The 13,156-nt window shown below is 40.2% G+C and overlaps 1 protein-coding gene across 8 annotated transcripts in view; it reads right to left on the reverse strand.

Moving 5' to 3' along the window:
- Positions 1-416: 416 nt before the first annotated feature.
- The window catches only part of CDON (cell adhesion associated, oncogene regulated), a 116,029-nt gene continuing 103,289 nt past the window's right edge, over positions 417-13,156 (reverse strand). For 6 of the 8 annotated variants that reach the window (XM_035009257.1, XM_035009256.1, XM_035009254.1 and 3 more), the window contains 2 exons: positions 4,862-5,136; positions 417-4,258 (listed from right to left, as the gene is read on the reverse strand). In XM_035009257.1, the coding sequence (XP_034865148.1) occupies positions 4,095-4,258; positions 4,862-5,136 (439 nt within the window). In that variant the 3' untranslated portion in view covers positions 417-4,094. Of the gene's footprint in view, positions 4,259-4,861; positions 5,137-5,775; positions 6,917-7,003; positions 10,743-13,156 lie in introns of those variants that run through there. The other 2 variants (XR_004680001.1, XR_004680000.1) reach the window with 2 other exon arrangements.

Genomic DNA, 13,156 nt, shown 5'->3' on the forward strand with positions numbered 1-13,156 from the left:
TCGGTGATGGGACCAGCTTCATCAGAGGGGCAGTGGAGTCAGGTGCCCATCCCTGGGTCCCTGTGGCTCTTTTCGCTTTGGTAGAGGGGGATCCTTGAGTCTGCAGGGATCAGAGGTATTCCAGATACTGCTGCTTGCCACCAGGCCCGGGGCTGACAGGGGATGGGGGCTGTTCCAGAGTCGTACTCTGTGAGCTGTCAGCATGACTCACGGGCTCCAGTGTGTGTGTGTGTGTGTGTGTGCGAAATCTGGGTGAAACACAAATGAATGCTTGTTCAACCGACTAGAAGAGTCGGGACTCCGAGCTGCCTCGGCAGGGGCCTCGGAGGAGAAGTAGCAGCAAGAACCAGAGGACGACCCTGCCAGGGACGAGTGGTGCCTGAAAGGAGACGGGAAACAGAAACGGAAATTGCTTCTTAGGTTCTCACAGATTCAGACTTTATTAGAAAAGGGATTTCAAGTTCTCTCAAGGTGCTCAGGACTGGAGCTAAGGTTTAAGGGAGGCTTAGTTCAACACGGGCAATGAAATATAACAAGGCCCCACCCCATGCCGAAGACCCTGTTGGCTGTCTGGTCAACGGAGCCAAGACACTTTGATTTTTTTTTTTTTTTTTTTTTTTTAGGGCTGCTTTTCTTGAGGAGGCTAAATGTCTGCCCAGGAGTTCACACAGATGTTGCTCTAAGTGCATGGTAAACATAGACAGCAGGCCAGAAGGGCCCACTCCTCCCCATGCTCCCCTCAGGCTGCTCTCCGTCCTCCTCTCTTCCTTCCGAAGAGATAGAGTTGTCCCCCCGCCCCCCAAGGAGGGGTCTGCCTGCGTGGGCACCTGGGCTCAGGTATTCTCCCAGCCTCCCCATAAAACACTTGCTGGCCTAGATCCTGTTCCTTCAGGGCCTGGATCTCTGCGGTCAGAACAGAAGGGATTAACTCATGTGGCTCTGGGACGTGCGATGGGGATTTTCAGGGGAGGACGGGGATGGCGGTTCCAAGGAATTTCCAAGGAAGACCTACGCCTACCCCGACCACAAGCTATAAGCAGCTTTCTACAAACAGGGAGTATCTGACGGTCCCCATCTTCACGTGCTACTCTACAGGAAAGCAGCGTTCTCTTTTAATATAAAGTCATATCAACCAGATAAAACCTGTCAACGCTACATCATTTAAAATATGTACAGTTCCAAACATAACATTACAACTTTCAGGAAAATAAAACACTTTTCAATAGGATACAAAAACATGCATCTCAAAGCCATTACTTTAAAAAAAACAAAGCAACACAGGTGGAATCCAGCCATGAGGTCAAGTTCCTGGCAGTACTCTACCTGGAATGAGCTCTCTGTGACATGGTCAGCCTAATACAGATGCACTGGTCTTCACAGACTCACTGCACAAACACAAAGCCCAGAAAGAAATGCTTTTGTAAAAGACCACTTCACAAGGTGTTTAAACATTGCAAGTTCACTTACATCCTGTACGGCACCTATCAGCCGACTATCGGTACCTAGTGGAAAAGGACACAGTGAAATGATACACCAGGAGCGGGGGCGGAGTTTGACGCTAAAACAAAGAACCACAGAGAATTCTAAGACGGGAAGGAACACGAAGAGGCCTGACCAATGACGTGCTCACTAAGCCCAGGGACGATCCGGTTCCCAGGCGTGGGGTGGTGGTGGTGAGGGCTTTCACTGGGAGACACGGGGACTCTGGGAAGACCAAGTGATAAGCACGGAGCTCTGCCCACGTGGGACAGAGGGTAACTTCTGGGCTTTGGGGTCACGGTCAGAGGAACCACGCGGCAGGGGAGGGCGAGAGCATGCGGAACTGGGCTGGTTCCATCGCAAGAGGGAACCGCATGCTTTTGGAAAGCAGTCTGGAAAACTGGAAGGAGCCCAGATTATGGCTCCGGGTAAATCGGGTTGAAAGGCAGGCTCTGTGGTGGCGGGACTGTGTTGGAGATTTGTTGGGAGGGTTAACGAGATAGCAGAGAGCAGCACCGAGCACGGAGCCTGGTATACAGCGGTCACACCGCAGATGCTGCTGTGTCCTGACTTCCTGGGGAAGCGACACCAGGCAGGACTGTTGATGACCGTGTAGGTCATACAAGTTCCGAACAACTCAAGGTTAGGGAGAATGCATAACTCCTAAACGGTAAGGCAATTATATATATATATTCATATATTTATATTTATATGTCTCAATATATAAAGGCATTTTTTATAAATAAAATACAATAAAAGGGATAACACTTAAAACAGCGTTACTAATAATATAAATAAAAGCAGTCCACAATGAGATTGCCCTAAAGATAAAGTCGTCTTCTCTTCCTAGTGGACAAATCCCGTATTCAAACTCAATCTTTAAAAGCAGTTTATGACCTAAGGCTCATGCTAGTACACCTCTGTTTCCTGAATCAAAATGACTGCCCACAAATATCTACTCCCCAGTTTTCTAAAACCCCCTTTGTGACAGCATGGCTGTATCTTGGTTGGCAAAACACAGGGTATGTTTTCATATTCTGTGCACTAGGACTCTGTCCTTTGTTAGTCACACAAGTAAGGGATGCAGCTATCCCCCTCCAAAGCTAATTGCATCTACACCACATGAAGAATAAATTCAGTATACTCTAAGTATGGACATTGGGAATGCAGAACTTGATTCTACAGCATCCCTAACACCTGACCCTGAAATTATACTCACTACATTCTACTCAAAGTCATTCTTGCATAGTGACCCAGCTCAAACAGCGTATTTCACTAACAGCTCTATTTATAAGATACGTAGGCATATATAAGGGGATACTGATGCATTTACATAAACAGTTGACTAACATAGTATTCTAGTCTATTTCACTGCAGTTTCCAGGAAACTGTGAACTTTTTTCATTTATGCTGAAACTGCCTGACTCTACATAAAGAGAATCATTTTCTAATTTTTTCCCCAAAGGGATGCACAATCCAAAAACAAGCAGTGATCTACTGAAGCTTGACTTAAGCTATTAAAATAGCTATTAAATAGGAGTAGTGTTTTCTCGTGGGTTTTTTTTTTTTTTTAGATGTGGAGAAGAAAAGCCTTCCAAAGGCAGCTGCAAATGTCCTTGTCACTCAGAAGGAGCCGTAACTGTGATTTATGGGCTCTGCTAACCAAAGCTTCAGGTGTGTGTTTACAATGACGACATTCTAAAAAAAGTCAGGAAATTTCAAACCATACCCCTTTCCCTCCAAATTAAATCTTTTCTGACACTCACATCTTCCAAGTGTTGCCCATGTTGGAAGCTTGAAAAATAATAATTTTCGGGTGGCATGACACCGGGAGCACAATGTGGGTCTTTCTTTCCAAGTTGCCACTTTAAATTCATTTTGTCCCCCTCTTAGAAACAGTCAGAAGGAGCCCTAGAGTGACAATCTAATAAACCAATCCAATTTTAATGCAGTGGGACCTGAGGGCTATCTTTTTCTCTCCAGCCGTGGTCCCCTATCTGCATACGGCAATAACCCCACAGACCTTAACCTCAACCATGTTCATGACACCGTCTGTGACTAGTGCCTAGAAAACCGAACATCATTTGTGCCCGTGTGCAGACAGAGAGTCAACAAGTCACCTATCACTTCTTTGGAAGGCACTCATACAATTCATAAGACACCTGCTATTACAAACACTAGGTTACAACTGAGCGTGACTTCCAATGTTCTCACAAAGTCTGATAACACAATACGTCAAAGGACAGCTTTCCATCTGAAAACTTCAGTTCCCTCTTAGCCAAATGGGCCAATAGGCTGGATCCTTGCAGGAGGAGCTCTTATGGCCACTGAGGTTCTCAGAAACATGGAATGATCCCACCGCTCTCAGATGATTGAAAACTACGCAAAATTAGGTTGTTTCCTACTGAGGGGGAGGAAGGAAGAGGGAAATTTTAAGGCATAAATAATATAAAAGGGCACACACTTTAAGATACATTCATAGGACATTACTACTACAAAAAATAAATAATGATTTTCTCTGACTTGAGTTCATGTCCTTCACACAGTCCATCCCCAGGCCTGTTTTGTGCAGTTACTGGCTTGAAGTGGGAACATGACTGGTCATTTGCACACCCTCAGGTTTCTTGGGGTTGCTGAAGGATCCCTGCAGGGCTGTCTAAAGGAATGCCAGGAGGAGACCAGGTGGTCTTTTCAGTACAGTCCTTGGACACAAGGGGCAGAATAAGAGGATTCCAACTTAAAATTTTGTTCTCTGTTTCTGAATGGACACAGCTGTCTCCTGAAAAACACAAAGGTTTGGGAGCATTATGAAATCAGAAAGGCAGATTTTGACAAAACAGTCTCACAACATTACTTTGAGCAATAAAGAAAGAATAACGAGTAAATGTAGAGCCCAGTTACGTTGAGTTTGACTTTGAGAAAGACAGTAGGTTTCAAAGATTTAAAATAAGGTTGGGCTCTCATGAACAGTTGTACAGTTCACCTGAGGGCTAAAGCAAACCCCTAAAAACCCCACAAATAACCACTTTTAAGGAAAGGCTACAACTCCAGAAGCAACTCAAACGATAAAAAAGGCCCATGATCATAAAATACATTCTTCCAGCAAGTCTACTGTTCAGGCACAAACCAAATCAAAGCCCATTTGGATTTATTTTCCAAAATGTAATGGGATTAACAGCCTGAGATGAAGGATGTGAATAACAGAATTTCACAGAATTCCTTATATAGTCATTTTTTCGAAGTACCCAATACCTCCCACCTGGTATTTAAGAAATATGTGAGTTGATCACAGAGAGAACGTCCTGAAAGTAACTGCCCTCATATAGGTCTTAGCTAACTGAGGACTAGCAAGAAACTTAAGATTTATAATGTCTCCCGGTACCTCTGTTGAACTCTGCTGTATCTTCTGTGCACTCAGAGTTGATCTCATTCTTACTGTCCTGACAGCAAGTATGCTGAGCAGGTCTCGGTGCCGTGTCATCTTTGAAACTCTCCTCAGGTGACTGGCCACAGTCAGGGACTGTGGAAGCCAGACATGCGGGCATCTTCATGTGACTGAGGGGCTTCATTTCCAAACCATCCTGAGGATAAGGTGCTACCACTGGGACCACAGGAAGCGGGCTGCCACTGAAAGTGCTGTTAGTTTTGGTGAAACACCTACGAAATACAACCAAAAGAAACAGAACTGTGTCTAGAGGGATCAATAATTAAAATACACTTAAAAAAATAACTAAAATATACTTATTTTGAAATACCAGTTGGTATTTTGTATTCACAGATTCTTAAGAAAGATTAGTGCTTAAAAATAATGAAATGATTCACTATGATTTGAAATATTAAGAACTCAAAAATTACAGTTAAAATGGAATACAGCAGAAGAATGCACCACTTAAGAATAAAACTGAATGTGGGGTACCTGGGTGGCACAATTGGTTAAGAATCTGACTCTTGGTTTCAGCTCAGGTCATGATCTCAGGGTCGTGAGATCAAGCCCCAAGTCAGGCTCCATGCTGAGTGCGGAGTCTGCTTAAGACTCTCCTCCCCCTGTCTCTCCCCAGCATCTTTAATAAATAAATAAATCTTAAAAAAAAAAAAAAAACATATGTGAGGACCTATCTCACAGGCTTCCTTTGCCTTGGTCCATGTCTGAAATTGTCTTCCATTTCATAATTAACTGGTTCCTGAATAGAGCACACAGAAGAAAAAGGCCATTGGCCACTGGAAGGAATGGGGGAGGAAAAGAAGAAGAAGAGAACAGAGAGCTAAGAAACCTATGGCCACATGAGAGGACTAATCTCATGAAAGCCAACAAAAACTCACTGTTTTGAAATCAGATAATACGTTCCCTCTCACCCTTGAAAAAACACTACATGGATCAGACATTCAAAATCCAGGTTTTGTTTATTTTTTAATTTTTTTCTTTGCAGAATTAGTTGCTAGAATTTATTAGCACTGAGCATTTCAATTCTGCTCTACTTTTATTTCCTGCCCTCATCTAAGATACGTGTTTTCTTTCTGTTCTTCAGACTGGATAATTTCTATTGATCTTCTAGTTCCCTGATTCTTTCTTCTGTTGTCTTCGATCTGCTGTTAAGCTCATTCAGTAAATTCTTCATTCCAGTTAATTGTACTTTTCAGCTTTGGAATTTCCATTTGGTCCTTTTATAGTTTCTATTTCTCTGCTGCAATTCCTCATATGTGAATTCATTGTGTGTTTATCTTCCTTTAGGTTCTTGAACATATTTATAATAGCTGCCTTAAGTTACTGCTTGCTAATTGTGATAGCTGTGTCACCTCAGGGTCTGTTTCTATTGGCATTTGTTCCCTAAGTATCACATTTTCCTATTTCTTCACACATATAGTATTTTTTTTTTTACTGTTTTTTTTCCTTCCCCTCTAATTTTCTGGTTGTTCTGTTGGTCTTGACTCCATCCTTCTGTTTGTGTCCTTGACCCAAGACTGGAGAATGCCCTCCAGCAAAAATCCATGAACAAATGTCAGACATTGTCTTTCAAGTTTAGATTTATTCAGTTTCTGCCTGCTTCTGGTTATTCTCCAATACTTCCAAATGGTCCAGATTTCATCATTATTACCCTTGGATGATTGAACTATTCCATCATTAACAGAAGCTGGAATTACAGAAATATATTTTTTATTTCCATAATTTTAAGAAGAGTCTCACGAAGACATTTCATTTGGTTTTGATTTAGGTATATTAGGTAGGAAACACATAGCACTGACTGGTAGTATGATGTAGCTAGGCAATGTTAGGGAATAAAGGTAAGAATTCTTTGGATTTCCACCTTTTTAACATGGAATGGTACATTTCTGGGGCATATGAAAATCAGTAAAAGGAATCCATGCAAATGTTACTAGCATCTCTGTTGGTTCAAGTTATTGGAAATACCAAATGCTAGACAGGAAGAAAGATCTGAACCTGAAAGAGAGTAAGATATCTGTCAGTAAACCAGATCCTTAATTTAAGTAAGTCCAATATTAATTTCAAATAGAGAAACATACTTACTATACATTTAGTGGAATTCAGATACTTGTCACCTGAAATGAAAGCAAAGTATGTGAGGTACTCATTTGTACAGAATAGTTTGAGTAACAGATTATTTAATAGGACTATATTTTAAGTTTTAATAATATAGAAGAAATATATACCTGATTCAAACAAAACCCAACTGTTTCCATGCATGTCTTAAGCCAATAAAAAATGAAGGAAGCACTAATATAGAAGGAAGTTTGCTGGAGGCAGAATCAGAGCTTTGGGCTAGATAGATCATGATTCCAGGAGAGTATGGCATTCCTTATTTGTCCCATGCTACATTTTATTCTATTCTAAATTTTAAAAACTTTCCTGGGATGCTGGCAAAGGTGAGCACTAATCTCCTGACAGCCTTTTAATAATGTCTGTGTTATTGGGTTCTTTCCTTCTTGGATTTTGTCAGGTCTATTCCACTGTCCCAACACCCAGGGAACATGAGAATCCCCCTGAATGTTTTCAGTTCATGGGGATCAAATACAGACTCTAGGTAAGGTATTTACCCAAAATGTGGGGCATGGTCAGAGGCAAAAACAAAAGAAAACAAAACAAAAAAAACAAATAAAACAAAAACCCCACAAAAACCCCACCTTTCTGAATTCAGACACTACTAATGAAAATTTAATGGATACTATCCATTTATATAAATAACCTTACCTACAAGAACCTTTTATTCTAAAAGCATCTGCTGAACAACTTCTAAATGTCAGACACTGTGGTAGACACTAAAAATATAAGGGTAAATACAGCATATTTCCAGCTTCCAGTCAAGCAGAGGAGATGGGACGAGTAAACAAATAGTTACAGTGTGATGCAGTGTTATATAATAAGATATAAAAGACACTGTCAGCACTCACCTGTGAAATGGGTAGTAGATGTGTGGCTGATAAGAAAGAGCACTTCCCATGTGACCAGCTAGAGACCAGTGTCTATTCTTTCCTACTCAACTGTCTAATAGTCAAGGAAATTACGTTAGGTAGCAATTATTGAGTTAGAGAATAATAAGGATTCCGATTTCCCAAAACCAGAATTCTCTCTGGTCAGGGGTATCTATATGGCTACCATGATTTGTTGGAAATAACTTCTAAAAATTAAATTGCTGGTTTCTAGCTATGACTGATTAGTTTGTATCAGAAGAACTCTCCTGCCAAGGACAACTACAAAGGATGGAGAAAGTTTTATTTTAAATCTGCTGAAGTCATCAGAGGGCAACTACCAAAGCAAGCACCTGAATGGCTGAGATTCCAGAGAGAAGGTAAATGTAAACCTGAGTTTCAATACCACTTTTCCTCTTGAGGCATTTGCCCAATTCAGTGCAAAAGAAAAGGCTGAGACATCAAGCAAAAGGTGGTGGCTGCAAAGCTAAGAAGCCAAGCAGGACTCCTGACACTTTCATGGCACTGGGAAGATAGAAACTGGAGTTCAGAGTCTCCTAAAGAGAAAAAGACGTTCAACTGGGACCCTTGAAGGTTTATGCTATAAAAATAATGATGAAGTAGAAATAGACAATGCTTTTATAGACACTGAAACTCAGCAGCAAAACAGCTCCATCCCTAATTGGATGAAAGTGATTTGCCCCTTGCCAAAACCAATCCTTCTCTGGAGGAAGAAAACCTCCTCCAGAGCCTCTGTGAGTTTTTATATGCAATGCCCAGAATTCATAAAAAATTACCAGGCATATCAAGAGAAAAATAAGTGATGCATATACTGAGTTAGGAGGCAAAGACTTTGAAAGACCTGGATGCATATATTCAAGAAAACCAATGACAAGACGAAGAATTTTAACAGAGACCTAGACTTTACTATTGGGATATCTATACTAAAATGTAGAATAACTGAAAGTGAGAACTGAATACATGGGGTGAAGAGCTAACTGGGCACAGATGAACAGAGGACCACTGCACATGAAGCAGGCACTGCACACCATTCAGACTGAAGTACAACAAAAAGGATGGGAAATATAGAAGGAAGCTTAAAAGACATGGGAGGTGTAGCGAAAAGCTCAAAAATATATATATAGTTGGAGTCTCTCTGAAGGAGAGAAAAGAGAATGGGACAGAAGTCATATTTGGAGACATAAGGGCTAAGAATTTGCTAAAACTGATGAAAGCTCCAGCACAGATTCGAGAAGTCATATGAACACCAAGCAGAATAAATACAAAGACAATTACACTTTTGGATGGGAATAATTAAACTGCTGAAAGCAAAATACAATGTGAAAATTGTAAAAGCAGCCAGAAGAAACAGACATTATTACTTTAAAAGGGAACAGTACTAGCTGCACAGATGATTCTTCACCAGAAAGGACAGAAGCAATAATGCAACACTGTTAAAGTACAAAAAGAAAGTAACTGCCAGCCTGGAATTCAATAAACTACAAAAAGCGTCCTTCAAAAAGGAAGATGAACTGAAGGCATTTTCAGACCAAAACACTGGGAGAATCTGTGACCATCAGATCTGTATTATAAGAAATGTCAGAGTTTTTCAAGCTGAAGGAAATGAATGCCAGCAGACTCAAGAAAGGAAATACAGAAAGGAACAAGAAGAAAGGTAGTGTTAGGAATTCTGAATAAATACTGACTTCAAAAAACAGGAACTATAATGTCATAGAGGATTTTAATTATTTGTAGAATGAAAACCTGTGACAAAAATAACACAAAACCCTAGAGAAGGAATGGAGTTAAAAATGGTCTAGGAAGTGGTAAAGTACTGATATATACGGGACTCTGATTCAAGTCATAATGTCCAGCACCAAGCACATAGTTCATGGCACACAGTAGGACCTCGAAAACATCAGATTTTTTTTTTTTTACTATCCTTTTTCTTAAGCAAGTAAATTCACTATCGAGGGGTAGAGGGAGCCATGACTAAACTAATTGGAAAATACCTTGTAATACCTTGTTAATGCCCAATACTAAGGTAAGACATGTCCATTAAAGTGAGAATGATCAGATATACTTACCCCTGAAGCTTTTTGTATCCCTGTAGTAGTCATCTCCGTCCTTGTTCAATACTGGCTCTGTTGTCTGGGTTTCCTTTTATCTGTTGGTTTCAAAGTTGTCTGACTTAAACTTCAATCTCCTTGAGGGCAGGCAATGACTGTCCTCAGTGTCAGAGAAAGTTCTTAAAACAGTGAGACATACAGCACACACAGTCAGGTCCTTAAAAAAAAAAAAGTTCCTGACGGTGATGCTGTAAAACTAACTGAGCTTCTGGCTTGATGCCTCATTTCTCTGCAAGAATCTGGAAGTCACACACAGAGGTCCCAGAAACCTAAAAGACCAAAAGGGGTCATCAGGTCAGAAAGAAAAGTTTTCATTTAAAAGAAGCAAAGCTAAACTGTAGGGAAAACAAAAAAATACTTGCCAGTATTAGAAAAACCAAGGAAGTTCCCTAAAAACAAAATTTTATAAATTAATAATTTGTTTAGGTAGATAGAAGATGAATGAAATTTCATCATGTTAACATAAAATAATGAAGACTCACCGGATAGTAAGAAGCCTTAAATTCTTCTGTTTCTTTCCTTTTAGTTTCTTTTTTTCTGTTCATTTCTTGCATTTAAAGCAAAGGATGAGATTTTTAAATGAAGTGTGAGGGCAGCCCTAACAGTCTGAGTTTGAGGCACCTAGGTGAATCACATGCGTGGGGCAGGACCGAAGGGATGGCCAAGACAGAGGGGCCATGGCCAACTATGACGGATGATAACCTGGTTGTTCTGTGTTGGAATAAACACACAGATCAAATACACAAGATGTTTTAAAATAAATGACATATATTTAAAAAGAAAAAAAAAGTACAATTTTACTATTCCCTATTTCTTGGTATCTATTTTTCAGCTAAGTGAAATAGGAGATGACAGTCACTGTTCACTTTTGTTCTGAATTGTGACTCAATTCACAGAACGGTGTTGAGAGTAAGATCATCCTTTGAGTTAGATTACCCACTTTCCAACAGGATAAACCAAACTGATTTAAAGTTTTCTAGTACACCAAATCCTAACTCCTAATCATCAGGAATTAACCATTTAGATAACCACATGTAAATAATTACGTTCTATTCCAGGTATCTACATGTGTTGGCATAAAAATGGCTTCAACTTATGGGTTATGTGCTAAGACACAGCATAGAGAGCAAAGTATATAAAAAAGGAATAGGGCGCCTGGATGGCTCAGCTGGTTAAATGTCTGCGTTTGGCTCAGGTCATGATCCTGGAGTCTTGGGATCAAGCCCCGTGTTGGGCTCCCTGTTCAGCGGGGAGTCTGCTTCTCCCTCTGCTCCTCCCCCTGCTCATGTTCTCTCTCTCTCCTTTACTCACTCTCTCTCAAATAAAAATCTTTATAAAATAAATTTAAAAAACAAAATAAAAAAGGAATATAACACCTGTTCTGAATAGAATTAGGAATTTAGCATGTGAGAACAATTTTACTGATTAATACTTGAACTAAAATTTCCAAAGCTTATCAGGTAATCACATAAAAAAAATATAAAGACCCAAATCTATAGGCAGTGAAAGAGAACAGGTCGAATGAGTATATCTGCAAATATCTGACATTCATCAAGATGCTCTTATAGTGCACATTTTTACAGTTCATATAGTCAAAGACTTTGTAATTTCACTACCTTAGGCTTCTCAAATAACCCTTCAATTGCAGTTATTATTGGCTTAAGGTAGAATGAAGGTTTTCACGGAGTTGTCTCTGGCTCAATGAAACTACTTTTCTTAATTTTAAGTTTAAAAACACTGAGTAAATAGAACTCTGGGCATCTTGCCACATACAAAAATGTGTGCTAAAACGAATTCAGGTGGTCTGGGACCTGTTAGTTTACCAAGATATCTTTCAGTTAACAGGAAAGACCTGACAAACCTGTAAGACGGAAAAATGACTATTACAGTGTCATAAAAATAATATTCTTGAACCAACCAAATGAAGAGCACACACTAGGAAACAAGAGATGGGAGTAGTGGCATAGAATTGTGCTTGGATGAGTACGTTCCTTTAGTATTTGACTAAATGTATTTTGGACATTCTAGCAAAATTACCTAGGACCTCTGAAATATTTTCTAGTGAAGTGTTCCATTTCTGTATACACAGTTGGATATTTGTTAAGCATGATTACATACTGAATTACTCCGATTAGATACCTGCACAAATTGTGCATTAAGTTTCCTCTTTTCATTATCCCTAGAGGGCAAAGACTGGTTATTCATGAATTTCTTGGATGTGTGACACTTATGTTTGTGAGTATGTTCTTGAGACTTCTGAAATGGTCACATCTTGGTGGTGGTTTGTTTTAATATTCAGCTCATTCTGTTTCCTCTTGCCTCAGTGTCTCTGTCATTTTGCTGGCCCAGCCCTTATTTTTGGAGGCTCATCAGTTACTATGCAACAGAACCCTGATGACATTCCCCAATGGCCATGGCTGTCCCCCACTCTCATGGCATACTCTTTATTGGATGCAAAGACCCCAGTCTCAGAATGGGAGCTGCCCTTTGGGAATTAAATTACTGGTGATTGTCACATAATAGGTGACAATAAATGACTGAGTACATTACTGAACATGAGAAGTTCACACGCATGCTTACAAATAAAAGACCAAAAAACAAAAACAAAATATCCTATCCTAACCACCTGACTCCCTGACAACAGGCCCTCGGTCTCCCATCTTATAAGTAGGAAATATAGAACTTCCCCAAAAGGAAGGTACTGAGCAATTTTATTTATTTTTTTTAAAAGATTTTATTTATTTACTTAACAGAGAGAGAGACAGCGAGAGAGGAAACACAAGAAGGGGGAGTGGGAGAAGGAGAAGCAGGCTCTCTGCGGAGCAGGGAGTCCGATGCGGGGCTTGATCCCAGGACCCTGGGATCATGACCTGAGCCGAAGGCAGTCGCTTAACAACTGAGCCACCCAGGCGCCCCGGTACTGAGCAATTTTAAAAACCAGACACAGTGCTGTGAAATTTTTTTCTTAGAGAACTAGGCAAGATTACCACAGATGGAAAAGAAACGAAGTTTTAGATTTTGTGTGTTTTCTGCCTTTAGTTTTTATGGCTTAGATCTGGAGTAGCTATGTGATCAGCTACAGGAGACGGATTGAATCATAACAAATTCACTTGCTGGAGGAAAGA

The sequence above is a fragment of the Mirounga leonina genome, unplaced genomic scaffold (assembly GCF_011800145.1).
Source record: "Mirounga leonina isolate KUSES-001 unplaced genomic scaffold, KU_Mleo_1.0 Mir_153, whole genome shotgun sequence".
In the NCBI taxonomy this organism is placed as follows: domain Eukaryota; kingdom Metazoa; phylum Chordata; class Mammalia; order Carnivora; family Phocidae; genus Mirounga; species Mirounga leonina.